The following is a 19606-nucleotide window of genomic DNA, read 5'->3' as shown; positions in this document are numbered from 1 at the left end:
GATATCCTCCAGATACATCCATTTGCCCAAGAATTTCATAAATTCATTGTTTTTAATAGCTGAGTAGTACTCCATTGTGTAAATGTACCACAGTTTCATCCATTCCTCTATTGAGGGACAACCCTTATTTTCTACACGAGCCCTGGAGGTAAACGGAAGAGATAAAGACTTGGAGAAAAATTTCAAATACAAAAGAAAAGATTCAGCTCCCCTTGGGGACATGTCTTTGGAGTGGCAGCTCCTTGGGTGGATCTCAGCTGCTGTCCATCATCAAACATGACACAAAGCCGATGGTCCAAACAGGGGGCTCTCTCCTCTCCCTCATCATCTGAGACTTTCCTCGGCACACACCCTGAGAACTCTTTGTACAGGTTAACCCAACTCAACTCTGTCTAGACACGCTGTGCAGAATGACCGTGTGTCTTCCAAATCACCCACAGCTCTACATATTCCCAAAGCTTGGGTCCTCTCAAGGTGGGAGCTTGAATTGGAATAGAACAGAAGCCTAAAATGTTCCATTTCTCCATAATCTCTTATGCCCATAGCAAGCGCTCTGACAGTGTAAAAGGCATTAGCCGACTCCCCACTCTTTACCCAGCCTTCCAGTTTGGAGCATTGAGGAGGGATGGAGTCACCAGAGAGGGAGAGGGTAGGCTTTCAAAGATGAGTCTGTATTTACCGATTGTCTTCTCAAGTGTTCCTGCTTCCGATCCTGGTCACTTGTTAACTTGCTGGATCTGGCTTCGTTTCCCTCTAGAGGTCAAGGTTGCCATGTTGCCTAATTCCATGAAGACTTTGCTATGTTCATTAACCTCTTTGTCCCCTCACCCCTATGGAAATCATGAATATTTACACAAAAAGAGTAGTAGTGGGGGTTCAGGCTTGGAACAGAGTTGTCTAAGCTTAAGCCAGCATTTTAGTACCTTAGCCCAGGGGACACCTGGCAGCTGGGACTGCATTCTATGTGGACAAGAGGGAAAGCAAGTGACTCTGTGTTAGACTGCATCTCACACAAAAATCAAATCATGGTAGCACACATATGTAATTCTGCAGGATTGCTTGAGAGCAGGTAGGGCTACATAGAAAGACTTTGTCTCAACAACAACAACAACAACAACAACAACAACAGTGAAGCCAGTATTTGTACCAGGCTCTACTTTTTAATAACTTTCCCTGAAATGCCAGATACTTTCATCATCAAGAAAAAAGTCATATATCATTGAAAAGCATACGTCACTGACAGTCGATCAACAGCATCCCATGCCATGTTCTCTCCTGGAAGAGCAAATGAATAACATCAACCAACCAGACCCCCAGAGCTCCCAGGGACTTAGCCACCAACCAAGGAGTACACATGGCTACAGCTACATATGCAGCAGAGGATGGCATTGTCAGGCAAAACGGGAGGAGAGGTCCTTGGTCCTATGAAGGCTAGATAGATGCCCCAGTGTAAGGGAATTCAGGGCAGGGAGGTGGGAGTGGTGAGTGGGTGGAGGAACACCCTCATAGAAGGGGGGGATGGGATGGGGCTCCTGGGAGGAGGGGAAACCCGGTAAGGGGATAACACTTGAAATATAAATAAATTGAAAAATAAATAAAATAAAATAAAATTTAAAAAAAAGAAAAAAGAAAACAAGTTGCTGGTCTGGGGTCTCACTGGCTTATCACAGGGCAAACAATAGTGAGTGGTATAATTTACTCTAAAGTTTTGCACTTATATGGTAATAGAGAGGTGGCTGCATGGGCCTCAGTTACTAATCTGCCAGTCTAGCTGTACTTTCAATCAATTACAAACCACTGAAACTGCTTATCTGAGAAAGGAGTCTTTTTTTTTTTTCCCCTACCATAATGCATTCAGTCACACAAATAACAAAATAACAGCTAGTGTTCTTTGGTTGGTAAAAAGCAAATAAATTAAAAAGCCATGAGATATGCGTGTGCATGTGCTTATGCGCGCGCGCGCGCGTGTGCACACACACACACACACACACACACACACACACACACTCCACAGCCATGATAATGAACGACGTCCTCATCCGATTTGCTCAGTTTTCCACTTTTCTTGCAGGACAAGGGGACTTGCTGGATGACTACATAAGCACACAAGGGGCTTCATTGTTCAGTCTCACCAAGAAGCAGCTCACGGCAGGAGGCGTGGCGGACTGTTTGACCAAATGTGAAGGGGAAACAGACTTCGTCTGCAGGTATCTTGGGCACCATTGTATCAGGTGGAACTCTGGCCTCTGGAGGCTCTGACTCAAGAGAACAGAGGGCTGCAGTGATGAAAAGCCTTTGTCTCTGAAACCCTAAGGACCAGAGTTCCATCTTTAGATCCCACAAAAAGTAGAAAGAGAACCACAGAGGTGACCTCTGACCTCAAACGTACATGCATTGGTACATATTTGCCTGTGCTTACAATACATGCACACAGTAATAATAATTTTGAAAAATCAAAATTAAATTAAAATGGAAATAAAAAAATCGAGGTAAAGATAGTTTATAGGGCTGGAGTTTGCTTATGTTATCTATGGACCATATAACAAGGTCTTGTTAAGATTTATTAGTGTTCCCTTTAAAAAAAAATCTCTGACAAGGGGGTAGAAAGATGGCTCTGTTCATAAAACGCTTGCATTGCAAACACAAGGACCTGGGTTTGATTCCCAGCACAAATGTGAAAGCACCAGGAAGTGTCTATCGCCATAGCACGGTGAAGGCAGAAGCAAGCAGATCCCTGCAGCTCATTGGCTATCCAACCAGCCAATGGGAGAGCTCCAGGTTCAATGAGAGACCCTGTATAAAAAACACAAGGGAGAGAGATTGAGGAAGACACCCGAGGCTCACATCTGGCCTACACACACACACACACACACACACACACACACACACACACACACACACACAGCAGTGGCACAGGAGCATTAGCAATGCCTGCTGTGAGCTATAGTTGCAGATGTCAGCAGTAACTACTTACTACAGACCACGTGAAGAAAACAGAAAACATTCCCTTAAGTCTTGGGGAGCAAAGAGTTACACCTACACAGTCTGGTGTCTGTCCTTCTGTATCTACACACCAGTCAAAGGAACTAATGATCGCGTAAAAGAATAAGACAGCTATTGTGAGGCACTGCCCAGTGCATGTTCTGTAGAGATTCAGAGGCACAAGGCACTGGGAGGGGTCGAGGGAGTTGAGAAAGTGCCAACAGGGAGAGGAGGCAGGTGGTCTGGGTGAGCTAGGGAGAGGGTTTTTTTTTGACAAGGCTGCAGGAACATGGAGAGGCACTCCAGGAAGGGAGAGGGGCCAGAGCTGGCCTGTGGTAGGATCACAAGACTTCAGGCAGGAACTCTGGCCTGAAAGATGGCTGCCACTGGCACAGAATGCTGCGCCAAGTCTCTATTGCAGCGTCACGTGGGGGAAGAGAGGTTGGAAGCTTTGGCTGTTTTCTGTGGCTATACCAGAATACCTAAGACTTGGCAATTTATAAAAAAAAAAAAAGAAGTTTGTCAAATGCATGGTGGTTCTGGAAGCTGAAGTCTAAGGCCAGGCAGCTATAGCCTCCTGGCTTTAGCCAGTTAGGACAAAGCAGGGACACAGAAGAAAGAACAAGAGGTAAGAGCTGTGCAGGGGGCCGGAGCGGCCATGTTGTTTATAAGGCTGGCAGTAGACAGCTCAGCCCCACAGGACTGAGTTCTCACTGCCCGGATGACTGAGCCATCCTTTCAGGACCTTAGTCCTCAATTCCATTAGCCCCTGAAGGCTCAGCAGCTCCCAGCACTGTTAGAGTGGAGAGCAGGTGGTACTCTGAACTTGACTGGAAATGAACTACAGGAGAGGTGAGAGGGGGCAAGGCAGAACACAGAGGCAAGGACTAGACGGGGAAATTACAGAAGTCTAGAAGTCCCATAATTCAGAGCATCTCAGAAAGAGCTCAACACACAGAGAGCGGCTTCTCCCTGCCACAAAATTGAATGCCTGTCACTTGGGAAAGAGACACAGTGGCACCTTCCTGTAATTCCAGTTCTATGGAGGCCGAGGGAGGAGGATTGAGAATTCGAGGCTGGCCTGGGCTATACAAAAGTATCAGGCCCACTAGGTATGCTGCCTCTAAAAGAAAGAAGGGAGGGAGGGAAGGAGGTAGAGAGGGGGGAGAGAAGGAGAAAAGAAGGGAGGGCATACAAGGAGAGGTAAGGAAGAGTCACAGAAACATCACAGTGACTGAACCCAATTGGCAAGGGAGAGTGTGGACATTTAGGAACATGAGTGTGATTGTCATGCTGACACACTTGTCCTTAGGACTGTCTTGCACACATGCTGTGACAGAATTGACCAGAGGCAACCATCCAGAGCTCCAGGATCCAGCAAGAGACACACTCACTAGCATCTTCCCTCTCTCCTGCAGGTCATTCCAGTACCATAGCAAAGAGCAGCAGTGCGTGATCATGGCGGAGAACAGCAAGACTTCCTCCATCATCCGGATGAGAGACGTCATCTTATTCGAAAAGAGAGGTCCGTCCACGTCCCCCATCCCCCCCTTTCCTCTTCTATATCCTCAATCTATGAGACCAGAGAGTATCAGAGAGACACTGGGTTCTGAGGTAAGACGGGATTGGCTATTTGGCCAGTGCCGACGTGAGCCTGTTTCTGCACAGGAATGAGATTTACACAATCATTTCTACCTGTGGCCTGAGAAAGAGGAGACTTGGTTTTGCTTGGAAGGGGAGAAAAAGAGTCTAAATGTTCCTTACGATGCTGGCATCTACTTTATAGGGTGAGCATGCCCCTGGGCTCTCACTTTTGAACTAACCCCAGGCACATTAGACACCGATATTTTCAATCCCCAGTAACATTTAGATAAGAACAAAACTTCTTACGTCTGTTTAATTTCCCACTTCTTTGTTGTTCAAGGGCTATATTTCCCTCACTTTAAATTTTGAAGATGCATAAATAAAAGTTGTGATTTCTTTTCTAGCTTTCTTTATAACAGGCCAGAAATCTCATCCTTTAGGGCCCGAGGTGGCCTGGTTTCTAAAAGGAGTGTCTTTTAGAAGGTCCCAAATATTATAAAGTGTGTATGACTATTTATGACATTTTAAAAGCCTCTTCTCTGTGACTGGGTAGTGTAATAAGAGCATTGATGGGAACAAATTAGCTCTCCAAATATTTTGTACTGGAGTGCTGAAGAGTATGAGAAATATCTGACTCCTTGTGCTCTTAATGTCTCACACAAAACCACAATGGTTAACCTCTTCCTTTAAGTTGAGATTATTTTCACAGTCGATCCCCCTTCTTAGACTTAAATGAGAGGTGTGCCTGGTTTCTCCTTCCTTGCCTCCTTGAACCTTTAAGTCTTGAGATTCACGTGTCAAGCCAATCTAACTTTCCTGTGAAGCACTCAGCTCTCAAATCACAGGAAGAATATACAGAATACACAGGCTTGTCTACCATTGCCTAGATTTTTATAGGAAAGGGGACGGAGTGGGGTTCTTCTTATGAACTGCTAACATTTAAATATGACACCTGTAAAACATTAACCAGGAGCAACAGGAGGGCTGAGTTGCAAGGCTGAAGTCTGAAGTTTGAAGGCCTCAAGGTTTTGCTTGTTTTCAGTGGATCAAAAGGTTAGATACACCATGCTGGGTACAAACAAACACGAGAGGAGAAAAGTCAAAAGTCGGTCAGCGTTTGGTCCCAGTTTCTCTACTGTGAATCTGGACTGGTTGCTGATTTGTCAGCCAGGAGTTTGCTAGGACCCACCAACCAGTATCAGGTGACATTATGTACCCTACATGGCACTATCTCCCCTGCCACCCTTAGAACCAAGCCACCATCTTGGCTGGCTGGCTGGGGCCTTTGCTGTCACTGGTACCCTGGTTGTAGCTGTACATGTGACTGCTAAGAAATGGACCTTCCTAGCTTAAAACCGTTCCTGGTATAATTAGAATAAAATTCAGCCAGTAATCTTAATACTTGGGAGGCTGAGGCAGAAGAATGGGATATTTGAGGTCAGTCTGAGCTATAAGGCAATAACTTGTCTAGAAAAAAATCCCATTATATAATTTTATATATTTATTGGATACATTGTAATAATTCAAGCTGTGTGTGTGTGTGTGTGTGTGTGTGTGTGTGTGTGTTCTAATCAGAGTGGTTACAATGACACCTCCTGAAACATGTGTGTTGGGAAACTTAAGATTTTCTCTTCCATTTCTTTTAAAAACATAATACACAATTCTAAGGCATAGTCACCCTGCTGTAACAGAGCACTGTTTTTCAGAAGTTTCCCCTGACCCTGGTTCCCCCTTTCTCGATGCACTACAAGTTTCTACCTTTGATGCTTGTGTGGGGTTACCACTCCTGGTAGGAAGCATCCCAAGGAGGCTGGAGTGGGCCTTTTGTCTATGGTGTTGCAAAGTTGCTCGTTTGCTGGTGTTTGTTAGAAATACTTCCTGGAGGTCGAAGAACTAAAAGCTAGGCCTTGGTGGGGGAATCTTAACAGCACACATACACTGGAAACACTATCGTGTGCTTTTACTGAGAACCCCAGTTTGTGATGTAGAGAGGAGACCTTTTGCTTGGATTTGGGGCCCCACTGGGGCTTCTCTGCACTGGGCTCCAGTGTATCATTTCTAACATCAGTCTCCTCATCCTGGCAGCCTTGGTAGCACACTGATTCTGCAATGCCTTTAGATCTTTATGACTCGCCTCCTCCCAACCCCTAAGCTCAGGCAGTCAGTTACATGAGTATGTTGTCTGCATTGAATCCCACAGCAATTTAAAAATAATTCAACTCTTAAAAGTATTCAGCTTGGGGCCGAGGGGATGGCTCTGTCTGTAAAGTACCCGAAGCTCAAGCCTAAGGAATCTAAGTTTGGGTCTCCAGAACCTGCATAAAATGGTGAGCATGGTGTGTGGCTGTCATCCTTGTGCCAGCTGGGAGCAGAGACTGGTAAATATGTAAAACTCGTTGGCCAACCAGTCTAGCCAAATCAATCAGCTACAGGCTTACTCAGAGACCCTCGTAGGGAGTGAACAAGACACCTGTTGCTAACCTCTGGCTTCCAGGTGTGCTCACAAATACATGTGCACCCCCATAATAATGAGTAACATACTACACACGCACACACACACATACATACACACGCGTGCACACACACACACACACACACACACACACACCCCACAAGCACACACATAAAAACATCTTCAACTTGCTGGTCATGGTGGCACACACATTTAATCTCAGCACTCAGGAGGCAAAGGCAGGTGGATTTCTGTGAGTTCAGGGCCTGCCTGGTCTACATGGAGAAACCCAGGCTATCCAATGCTACATGGTGAAACCCTGTCACAAACCAATGAACAAAAAGATATTCAACTCAATCAAAAAATACGAGTTATGAGCACTGCTATTTCCACATTCATATCTTAGCTTGGCTTATTACAAAGCATCACCAAATGGAATAATTAGACATTAATACAAATGATGCCTGGAACCTTTTACTACTACTTGGTGGGGCCAGAAGTGGGTGTACACCGGAGACCTCCCACTTAGGGATGACCTGTCACTTGTAAACCGCAGTGGGCATCTGGGTGTGTTTCTGAGACAGGACGGAGCCCATTGGACAGCCAGTGACTTGGCAAGTGGAGGCTGGTTGGGAATGTCTATTGTAAACACATCGATCATCCTCGTTTCAATATACCTTGTACATTGAGAGCTGTATAAAAAAGGAAGCACTTGGACTGGATGGGCTCTCATGGGCTTCTGAATGGCCTGCTCTTCCCTCAGTCTGAACATCTCCCTTCTCTCCCTGTCTCTGTCTCTCCACTATGTCTCTGACACGCGACACTGATGTCATCCTGTTACAAACGGTTACTCTTAATTCCTTTTGTCACTGTCCTGACTCTGCTAAGATTTATGCTCCAGGAAAGTGGGCCTGGGCCCGTTTTGTGTTCTCCTCTGGTCCAGCCCTGGCATGGACTAGGTGCAGAGGACCCGAGGGAAGAACTTTTGGATAAACACATCTGTTCTAGTTTCATTCTGATGCGGTAATAAAATGGATTCGACTTAGGGCAGCCAAGGGATTATTTGGGTTCACAATGAATTCTAAGTCGGAGTCCATCACTGAGTGGAGGTCAAGGCAGGAACTAGAGCAGTCAGTGTATCACACCCTCAGTCAAGAGCAGAGCTACAATACGCGCCACCTTGCTTGCCTGCTGCCTGTGCTCAGCCAGCTCACTTCACCCTCAGAGAGTTGGGGGACAAGCCCATGGACTGGTGCTGCCTTTTCACCTCATTTAACTCAGTAAAGAAATCCTCCCACAGGCCAAGGTGATCTAGACAATTCCTCTATCAGCACCCTTTCCAGAAGATTCTGGGTGTGTCATGGCAACAGCCAAAACTATCACAGGGTCAACTCCAGGCAGCATGTGCAACTGTCCGTCAGAGGGCCTGCCTTGCAGAGAGCAGGAGGGCAGGGCTCGGTTAGAGGTCTTTCCTGGGGCTGGGACTGTGCCAGGCACACCTTCCAGAGGTTGTCTGATGGACTTTGAACCCTTGTGTGTGTCTCTTGCAGTGTATCTGTCAGAATGTAAGACCGGCATTGGCAATGGCTACAGAGGAACCATGTCCAGGACAAAGAGTGGTGTTACCTGTCAAAAGTGGGGTGCCACGTTCCCCCACATCCCCAAGTAAGCCCTGCTATTTCATGTTGATGTTCACGAGTGCATTCAGAACAAGTCCGCTGTTTCCAAATTAAACCCGCCTATCAGTGTGAGCAGAGAACCTTTTGATGTGAATTCTGAGCAGCCGAACATTTACCACACAGAAGTAAAATGGTTGGTTTCTATTAATCTTGTTATATAATATCCGAGAAGTCCTAAAACATAGGAGGAGGCATGTCAAGAGAAACTTTCGACTGAATTTTAGGCTGTTCTAGTTTTCATTCTGTTGCTGTGATAAAAATATCGTGGCAAAAAAGTAACTTGGGGAGAAAGGGAATTTACTTTAGATGCAATTACAAATTACAGTCCATCATTATGGAAAAGTTACAGCCGACAGTTACAGCTTGACACTGCCAGTGACAGCAGAGCTACAGTCAAGAACAGAGAAATAAGCACATGCCTGCTTACTGGTGCTCAGTTCCTTCTCTGTACTTATATATGGCAGGAACTCCTACTTAGGGAATGGCAACGCCCAGAGTTGGCTGGATCTTCCCACTTATATTAATGTAATAAGACAATACTCTCACAGGCCTGCACACAGGTGTTGAGAGATTTTTCTCATTGAGATTCTTTTCTCGAGTGAGTCTAGTTCATGTCAACTTGACAATCACACCAACTATAACAGAGACCAAGTATCATGAAATGATGCCTGTTTAGAGATGGGTGTGTTTCAGTTAAATGTCAAGTTTGAGTTTGCATGGCATGCTCACCTCACCACTGTGACCCAACGAGGAAATAAACTATGAAAAACAAATAGAAACTCTGCAGCTTGCATATTATTTTAGGGTCATTCTGCTTGGGTTCCCCTAGCATTAGATGGCATTAAGTTCTCTGTGATGACTCCAGGGGCCGCAGGCCTAGACCAGGCTCTTCCATGAGCCAGCTGAGCTTCTAATCGGGTAGACGTTTCCCCAAACTGGGACATGGAGGGGCCAGGAATTGAGCTTGCTTTTTCAGACTGCAAGTTCTTGCACGTTTTATCTAGTTATCTTTGCAGTAACTCATCTCTAGAGCAGAAGCTCAGCTTTCCCAACCCTGATCACCCAGGCTGCATTTCAGAGAAAACCTGGCTGGTCTCTGGGATTACGCAATAGACCGAGTCTTCTCCTGCAACTGGCTGATGAGTCAAGCCATCTGCTTTCGCCTGATTTCACTACACAAGGCTCCCCCATCAGTATCATGGGGGTGCTGACCCCTTCTTAGTGCATTTTTTTTTTTTTATCCCATTAAGGGCAAGTGACAGGATGTAGAAGGTTTAAGTGGAATGCCAGGGCCAGAGGTCACACAGAAGAGCAATTAGTGCTGTGGATGTGTGGATGGAGGACCACTGGCATCTGAGGCCCTGGTGTTCCTCCTGTCTGCCCAGCACAGATGCTTTGGCTAGACCCAAGACTTAGCTGCCCAAAGAGTGATGATGGTAAAATGAGCTGTTCGACCCAAGCTTCCCAGCCGTAGATAAAGAAGCAACAGCCGGCATCTGAAACACACTCAGAAGACAGATCTGAACCCTCGAGGCGACGCATAGCATCTCCTACCTCGCTAATGCAATAGCATCTCCTACCTCGCTAATGCACTGTTCTTTACCATGAGGTCACCATGGTCCTTTTCCATCCTGTAGCTACTCTCCCAGTACACATCCCAATGAGGGACTAGAAGAGAACTACTGTAGGAACCCAGACAATGATGAGAAAGGGCCCTGGTGCTACACGACAGACCCGGACCAGAGATACGACTACTGCAACATCCCTGAATGCGAAGGTAGGGGTGGATCTAGAAAACCCCCTCTGTCTGCCTGTCTGCATATGCTATACAGCCATTTCTCAGAGACATCATTAAAAAAAAAAAGATTTGTGTTGTACACTACAAAATGAAGTCATGGGCTTGTCCTTGTGAAGGAGTCCCAGTTCTGACCTGAACTATCTTTATTAAAATGTTTTTTCAACATATGCACATGGATAGCCAGATCTAAAACTTGCGTACAATTTCTTTGGTTAAAACCCCACACAGTGTAAAACTCCAAAGATGGTTCCATTAAATGACTAAATTAAAACCATGACTGACATCAGTGGAATTCAAGCACACAGGAGGAATGACCTCATGTGGGTGATTCTGTTGAATTTGAAGTTAAACAGCACACCAGTTTGTGTGTGTTGGCATGCCTTCTTCTAATGGGCCCATCAGCTTCTCAAAGAACCTCAAAGGTTAATGCTAAAAAAGCATGAAAGCATCAGATGGGAGAACATCTCCGTTTCCTATTTCTAGGTATGTTTATTAGAGTAAGAAGAAAGAGCCAGGTGGTGCTTCTAAGGCAACATGGGCATGTTTTAGGGGCCAACTCCTTTTTTACCACTTTGTCTACACGGACAGAGGAACACCTGCATTTCAATATGGATGGTCTCAGGTTATTTGGCCTTTACATCCCAAGAACACAGGCTTTTTATATCAAATTCACAGCTGCTTTTTTTTTTTTTAAATGCTACCATAAAAATTCCAATTGTGTGTTATTTCTCGTCAACACGGGACTTTAATGATTCCAAATCAAAGTCTTAGTTTTAAGATAAATTAGACAGCAAAAAAGAAAAACCAAATACAAACACCCCTCTGCCCCTCACATGCACACACCCCAGTCAGTCATATTTCTCAGCAATATGCAAACAGAAGCTTGACTGATTAAGGTTGAGTGGGTTTCTCCAATGGCTGAAGTGTCACTGGGGACAAACAACCAACCCAGCAAAAAGTCCCAATGATTCTCATATGCCTGTCACGCATCAAGTGATCAGAATAGATTCATTGAATTTTAAAAAAATCACACGCCAAATTTAAAATGGAGAATGTATAGGCTTCTGGGAGCATGTGCCTTCCCCATGGGTGTCTCCCAGTTTGAGGTCATGCATCAGAGTTTCTGACCACCATAGTTAAGGTGGCACAGATTCATAAAGCCCAGATACATTGTCTCAGAAAAAGATGGGACCCTGACCGCATCAGGACATTCCAAGTTTTTACTGCCAAGTGGTTACTGGGTTTCAGGTATGAATGGGTGGCAGAAAGCACTGGGACCTCTCTAGAGGGACTCCGGTCTACGTTCCACTGTGTTTCATGTCAGTTTCTCTCTCCCTTCTCTTCCCACGCTGCACAGAGGAATGCATGTACTGCAATGGAGAAAAGTATGAGGGCAAAATCTCCAAGACCATGTCTGGACTTGACTGCCAGGCCTGGGGTTCTCAGAGCCCACATACTCACGGATACATCCCTGACAAGTAAGGTCCCGCAGCCAAGCCTGAGGCTCTTTAGATATGCACTCCTCTTGAAGCAAGCAGAAACATCTGAGGAACTGAAGGCTGGGTGGCTTTGATTTTCAAGGCGGGTATAATACTGCATATAAAGTGTGTGTTCTTGTTACTCATCACATGGTCCAGAGGCCTGGGTACTTGCTAGAAAGGCAGCATCCAAGCCTTATGAATAGAATTTGAGTTATAACTAAATCCACAGCCAATGTGTATTTCTGGGAAAACTGAGAAACACACTTGGCTTGTGTATACCCCCTTGTGTATACTCCCTTGTGTATACTCCCCTGACTCCCTCTCTCTTTTCCCACCAGTTATAGTCTAGGTGTTCTAACTGTGATCTATAGGTATCAAGCATCTTACAGAGCCCTGATATGTTATGTGTATTTACAATGAGTCATTCAGAACGTTTAATCATGTTCTCAATGGCGATTATGAGTTTAAGAACAGGACTAGGGGCTGCTCCCTGTTCCAGAAGGCAACGATGGTTTTCAGAGCAAGCATTTGTGAGGGTTCAAGGTCACATTTTTCACAGGAAAACATCTCCCCAGAGATGTCATGTTCTTACTCCTCTTTCTGCGATGACCCCGATGTCATAACAGGGCTACGAAGACTCTCAGTAGCATGGCTAAGCCACAGCTGTCCCTGTGGACGATGGCATCGCAGAGTTTTGCATCTTCTGAAGAGCTTAAAACATGGTTCCTGCTATTGCCTTTCAAAGGCAAGCACAATAACATCTTCAAAGTATGACTAGGTCAAGCCAACGGTAGACCCAGAAGAAGGGCAATAGGCCATTGCTAGCTTTTCTCTTTGTCCTAAGCACCCAGACTCAGAGAGGAACCAGGCACAGAGACAATCTCCCAGTTAGACCCCCGGGTCCCTGTCAAGGAGGGCTCTCTGGCCAGGTGCTTGAAGGAACATAGCTCCCATTCTTGGACTCTTTAAGCTTCCTGGTAGTGGATCTGGAGCCTGGTAGACCAGTAGGACCAGGCATCAATTTCCTGCCTGCCCTACATCACTGTCTGAAGACAGTGAACACTTTGTTCTTTGAAGATTGCTATTATTTGTATCTGGATAACTAAAGTTTGCTTGCTTCAATATTCTGGATGGTTAGATAGTTTCTCATCCTCTTCTGTAAGTCTTGTCCATGGAAACCACTAGAAATGTAGTCCTTAGAAGATGGAGCCTATATTTCTTCCTGGGTTTCCAGCAGAGGACTAACTCTAATTGCATGTACTAAATGGTTGCTCATTCTCAAAGATTCTCATGAGTCTGCATGAATGTTTATTGCTATAAAAAAATCTGCTTTTGATAGCATGAGCTGTCACTTGTGTTTTTGATCTGAGCCATTCTGACAGGCATAAGATGGAATTTCAAAGTCATTTTGATTTGTATTTTCCTGATAGCTAAGGATATTGAGCATTTTTAAAGTGTTTCTCGATCATTTGAGATTCTGTTTAGATCTGTAACTCATTTTTCTAATGGGATTATTTAGTTTGTTGATGTTTAGTTTCTTGCGTTCTTTCTTTATTGTGGATATTAGCTCTCTGTCAGATGTGGAGTTGGTAAAAATCTTTTCCCATTCTCTGGGCTGCCATTTTATCTTATTGACAGTGTCTTTTGCTTTGCAGAAGCTTCTCAGTGACCCTGGGAGGCCTGTTCTTTTCTGAGGGAGGCGGAGTAGGGTAGATATGGGGGAGAAAGGAGGTGAGGGAGAAAGACTGGGGGAGGGGAGGAAGAAGAAACCGGTTGGGATATAATAAATAAGAGAACAATAAAAAAAATCAGAGAAGTAAAAAGAAGTACATGCTGAATTATATGAATTTTTTAAAAAAGATCTATCTGTCTATCTATTTATTTATTTTATGTGAGTACACTGTAGCTGTCTTCAGACACACCAGAAGAGGACATCAGATCCCATTACAGATGGTTGTGAGCCAATGGTTGCTGGGAATTGAACTCAGGACCTCTAGAAGAGCAGTTGGAGCTCTTAACCACTGAGCCATCTCTCCAGTCCCTATATAATTTTTTATTTCTAAATTATTGATATGTTATCACAGCAAATGAAAAAAAAATGAAAGAAAAAGGGGTAAAAAAAAAAATCCTTCTTGTCCACCCAGATTTCCAAGCAAGAACTTGAAGATGAATTATTGCCGCAACCCTGACGGGGAGCCACGACCCTGGTGCTTCACCACAGACCCCAACAAACGCTGGGAATACTGTGACATCCCCCGCTGCAGTAAGTTCCTTTCATACCCAATACTATGGGAGCTACCCCACCCTGCCCCAGCCTCCCCCTTTTGGGAATATTGCTGGCATCTGAGTAGAGGCCCTAAGGGTCCCACAGGTCTGTAGGATGTTCCTGACCCCTTTCATCCAATTTACTAGCTATTTAGGTAACTGGTAAGGCAATTCATGTGTTATTTTTTTTCCCTGGAGATTTCTACTGTTTGTGAATATTATCAGTTTAAAGGCAAAGCTGCAGCTGCAGGAGCCCTAACAGACTGGACTCCACACCCATTTGTTTGTCTATTAAAGATGCAGGAGTGGTGAAAAGCAGGGAGATATTTAAGCAGAGAATGATGTGATCAGTGTGCCTCATAAAGGGGATCAGTGATGCCAAGCTCATCTTTAAGGGCTGGACAGGAGCTCAGGGACTTTCTAGAAAGGGGGAAACAAAGAAGGGCTTGAGATTGATAGAGTTGGTGGATTAGAAAGTCTTGGTTATAAGTAGTTTGGCTATATCAGCTCTGCTTCTGCTGGGGAAGCTATTGTGGTTGTCATGTTCACCACCACCACCACCACCACCACCACCACCACCACCACCACCATCATCATCACCATCACCACCATCACCATCATCATCATCATCATCATCATCATCATCATCATCATCTTAAGGGAACACTCTGGTTCCTAGGAGCTGACTGTTCACCTGTGATGTAGCTTCTCCATCATGGGTAACTGAGTCTTGAAGGTTCAGTGTTTCTTGCCTGAACCCTTTTGTCGTAATCCAGAGGCCAAGGAGATAGTTCAGTAGGTTAAATGCTTGCCCCACAAGCTTAATGGTCTGAGTTCAACCTTCAAAACTCACATCGAGAGAGAGAGAGAGAGAGAGAGAGAGAGAGAGAGAGAGAGAGAGAGAGAGAGNTAGTTCAGTAGGTTAAATGCTTGCCCCACAAGCTAGAAAGGCAGGGGGAAAGAGAAATGGCAGAAAGAGAGAGAGAGAGAGAGAGAGAGAGAGAGAGAGAGAGAGAGAGAGAGAGAGAGAGAGACCAGCCAAGTGTCAGTGGGGAGGTGGAGGCAGGCCAAGGCAGGTGGAAGCAAGTGGATCCCTACCTAGCTTGCTACCCAGCCAGCCTAGCCTACTTGGCAACTTCCAAGTAAAAGACGCGGTCTCAAAAACAAAAAGTAAAAATATCTAAGGAATGACAGTTGGGATCATCCTCTGGCCACCACATGAACATGTGCACACATGCACATACATAAAGCTGTTTATCCATCCCTCCAGTCATTTCTCAAATCCAAGGTGACTGCAGAACCAAGGGAGCCAGGAAGAAAAGAGTCAGAGGCAAACTAGAGACAAAAGGACCACATGGAGTTAGTTGGGGCAGCATCCTTCTTCAGGCACGCTCAGACGCAGATTTCTGGGCTGTAGCTCTGCCATGCCAGTCTTCCCTGAGCTGAAGGAGCCTGACAGCATGGCTGTTCCATGAACTTCATGACCACACAGAGTGTTTTTTCCTTCTAATGGTTTAGTTATCAACACAGATGTCAGTGGGCGCCCAGCTGTTTTAGCCGTATAACTTGGGGGTGCTCAAGAGAGGTAGGGCGCATAAAAATGACACGTGGGGGAAGCTATGTCACACGGTTCCTTCTTTGGGGATGGGAACGGAGAGTCTCAAAGGGTAGACAGGCCCTGAGCAAATGCTAGAAAAGACATACAGGGACAGCCATCCTCCTTTGCCCTGCCATCACTGAAAAGCAGGGATTGCTCAGGCTGTCTTCCTTCTTACAACATATACCCCCACAGCCCAACAAAGTCTTAATTTCTAGTTGCATACTTTTTCTTAAAGATATTTAGTTAGTGTTTTTTTTGTCTGTATTTTTGTTTTATTGGTTATTGAGAGATAGGTGGTTACATATCCAGCTTTAACTGTAGATTCATCTATTTCCCTTAGGGTTTAACTGTTCGCCTTCTGTATTTTGAAGCTCTGAGGGTGGGGGCATATGTATCTAAGACATTCACCTTTTCCCACGGGCTCTTTCTCAGTTGTGTGCCTTTATGGGAGATGGGTGGTGGTCATTTGTGTTTGTCTACTGCATCATATATGTTTCTCAGAAGGGCCTGATCAAAGGCATGTGTAAGGACTGGAAGTGAGAGAGGACTAACACTGACTCTTTCCATGCTTGATGAAGTAACACAAAACACTAGAGACAGAAGCATCTGGCCCCGCGGTCCATCTTTAGAGATGCTCCTGATGAAAATGACCGTGTAGATACACAGGCCACCAAACTGAAAACACTAAGCTGTCCCCAAGTGTAAAATCCTGAGAGGAGTAAGAGAGGGCATAGCGGAGAGATCCTGCCTCCATCCTCCCAAAACATCTGTCGGTGCATTCTTAATGGAAAACCGTTCACGATCAATTCTTTCCCCTATTCAAGCAACACCCCCGCCCCCACCCGGCCCAACCTACCAATGTCTGAAGGGAAGAGGTGAAAATTACCGAGGGACCGTGTCTGTCACCGTATCCGGGAAGACCTGTCAGCGCTGGAGTGAGCAAACCCCTCATAGGCACAACAGGACACCAGAGAATTTCCCCTGCAAGTATGTCCCTCCTGTCTCCTTCCTCACTCCTGTGACTGTAGGATGCAGACCCCATTGACTTCACCTTGGTTGTAGTATAACAAAATTCAAGAATGAAGACCGATTAGGTCACGTGCAAGCAAAGAGACATTCAGCAGTGTCTTACCAGTTACAATCTTTCTCGAAGTGTGTCCCACCGATGCCATCAGGGATTTACTAGAAATGCAAACTCTAGGGCTCTAGAGTTAGTAAGGTTGAGACTCGGGGAAAATCCTCATTGCTCCAGCATACAATGTAGTACCGAAGCCAGAACTAAAGACTTATTTTATTCCATCACATGAAGTCAAAGAATATATGTATGCACATAAATGTGTGCATATATATGTATATGTATAATATTTACTTATTTATTTTATGTATATGAGTGCTCTATCTGCATGTAGCATTATCCCTCATGCTAAAAGAGATCATCAGATCACATTACAGATGGTTGTGAGCCACCATGTGGTTGCTGGGATTTGAACTCAGGACCTCTGGAAGAACAGTCAGTGCTCTTAACCACTGAGCCATTTCTCCAGCCCACAGAATATATTTTAGTCATTGCTTCTTCTATGCCAGATTACCTGCCATGCCATGCGATGTCTAAGCCCAATTCAAGCTTCCTCCTGGTACCTGTCAATCATTCAGCGTGCACGATTCTAGCGTGTTAGACATGTACAGCACTCCCTCTAATAAGCATGTGCACGCCTTGCTCACTGAAAGTCTTTGAAGAGCGAAACTCATGCTTCCATTCTAGAAATCTGGAAGAGAACTACTGCCGGAACCCAGATGGAGAATCTGCTCCCTGGTGCTATACCACTGACAGCCAGCTGAGGTGGGAGTACTGTGAGATTCCGTCCTGCGAGGCCTCAGCATCACCTGACCAGTCAGATTCCTCAGGTAAGAGTGGGTCTCCAGAGCTCAGTGAGCGGCCGCTCTGTTCAAGTTTGTCTTCACCGTGTATCAGGGTGTGGTACCTTTGCTTCCTTAATCTTGCTGTGGGCTGGAGCGAGGCTTCTATGTTTCATTTATAGCATCTCACCTGTTGTTCGCCCGTGGCACCGGATACACCCTTGGTGAGTGACTCCCAAGCACTTGAAATCTTGACTTGTGTTGTGTTTGGGAAGCTTAGAAAAGTCACCTTGCAGCTGGGCGTGGTGGCGCACGCCTTTGATCCCAGCACAGGCAGCAGATTTCTGAGTTCAAGGCCAGCCTGGTCTACAGAGTGAGTTCTAGGACAGCCAGGGCTATACAGAGAAACCCTGTCTCGAAAAAACAAAAACAACAAACAAACAACAACAAAAAAGTCACCTTGCAAACTCTATGAGGGTTCTGTATTCCTACGGCATTGCTTAGAGGTCCGACTTTAACTGCAGATTTGTCTGTTTTGTTTGCTTCTGTTTGCTTTCTGTATTGTGAAGCTCTGTTGGCAGGCACATACCCATCGAAGACATCTTTACCTTCTCGATGGGATGATGTCTCCTTTGTCATGCCATTGTTTCTGAAAATACTCCTTCTGTCTCGGAAACTCTGAAGTTTATCGTTACTGATTTGAACAGAGGCTTTGCAGCTCTGCCTACGTTAGTGTTTGCGTGATGTGTCTCATTAGCCTTCTGACTGAGATATTTGCATTTATATTTAATTGTGTGTGGTTGACTTTAAGTCCATCATTAACGTGATTCTGTCCGAGGTCTCCTTGCCACCACCCATCCTTTCCTTTTGTGTCATGTGGGACCCATTACCCATGTACGTTTAAGCTCACTGGCTGCTCGCTTAACTCTGTCGTCTGGTCATCAGCCCCTCGCAGGGGTTCTTCATCTCCAATGCTGTGTGTTTTGCTCCTTGAATTTCTATTTTGTTCTTATTTTGTGAAGTTCCTGCCTCTGAGGATCCACTCACAACTAACCAAGACTATTTCACAATCATAACCAGCTAGAGTCCTGCTGTGGTCACCTCTGAGAATAAATGGCTTTTTTTTTCTTATGTCCTAGAGACAGGAGCAGCTCTGCCCCATTCCCAGAAGCTCGAAGCTTTGGTATCCTATGACTAAAGGGAGTCTAGGGAAGTTTGCAAGAATGATAGGTCTAGCCCAGTCCTGTCTGGTGCCCTCATTGTAGAGCATCCTGGCCTCTTGTGCTCATGAACATCTAGTAGCAATTCATAAAAATAACTTGTACATAATGACATTTCCAGTTATCAACACTCTGGCCAATTTTATTGATCTTCCAAGGTTTTTTTCAATATGTGGTACAACACTATAAATGGTGTACTTGTTGTGTGTGAGCATACACGCACATACATACACATACATGCAACACACACACACACACACACACACACACACACACACACACACAAAATGGGATTTCCAAGACTGCTTTACTTCATGTGTCGTAAATTAGTGCTCAGGTCTGCCTGTATCAGATCTTATTGGTCTCAATTTCTTCTGCTTTGATTTCAGTTCTACCAGAGGAGGAAACACCTGTGGTCCAGGAATGCTACCAGGGCAATGGGCAGAGCTATCGGGGCACATCGTCCACTACCATCACAGGGAAGAAGTGCCAGTCCTGGGTAGCTATGGTTCCACACAGGCATTCGAAGACCCCAGAGAACTTCCCAGACGCGTATGTCTTTGATTTTCACCACGAGAAGATCAATGGCTAGCTTAGGTTTCCATGTGCCCCATGCTTTAGGCTAACTCATCTGGACCAAATTTTTCTGAGATTACTGAGGGCAGAATATGACAGGAACTTGGCTTTT

The 19606-nt window shown here is 45.2% G+C and overlaps 1 protein-coding gene across 2 annotated transcripts in view; it reads left to right on the top strand.

Annotated features, from left to right (window-relative positions):
- Positions 1 to 19606, top strand: part of Plg (plasminogen) — a 41612-nt gene that overhangs the window by 2333 nt on the left and 19673 nt on the right. Inside the window, exons 2-11 of one of the 2 annotated variants that reach the window (XM_029533147.1) lie at positions 2072 to 2207; positions 4401 to 4507; positions 8569 to 8683; positions 10335 to 10474; positions 11853 to 11973; positions 14121 to 14239; positions 16666 to 16828; positions 17604 to 17746; positions 17881 to 17922; positions 19308 to 19470. In XM_029533147.1, the coding sequence (XP_029389007.1) occupies positions 2072 to 2207; positions 4401 to 4507; positions 8569 to 8683; positions 10335 to 10474; positions 11853 to 11973; positions 14121 to 14239; positions 16666 to 16828; positions 17604 to 17746; positions 17881 to 17922; positions 19308 to 19470 (1249 nt within the window). The remainder of the gene's footprint in view (positions 1 to 2071; positions 2208 to 4400; positions 4508 to 8568; positions 8684 to 10334; positions 10475 to 11852; positions 11974 to 14120; positions 14240 to 16665; positions 16829 to 17603; positions 17747 to 17880; positions 17923 to 19307; positions 19471 to 19606) is intronic. The other variant, XM_021221465.2, reaches the window with a different exon arrangement.

Source organism: Mus pahari, chromosome 21, assembly GCF_900095145.1.
Source record: "Mus pahari chromosome 21, PAHARI_EIJ_v1.1, whole genome shotgun sequence".
Lineage (NCBI taxonomy): Eukaryota > Metazoa > Chordata > Mammalia > Rodentia > Muridae > Mus > Mus pahari.
This window is presented reverse-complemented; position numbering and strand designations above follow the sequence as displayed.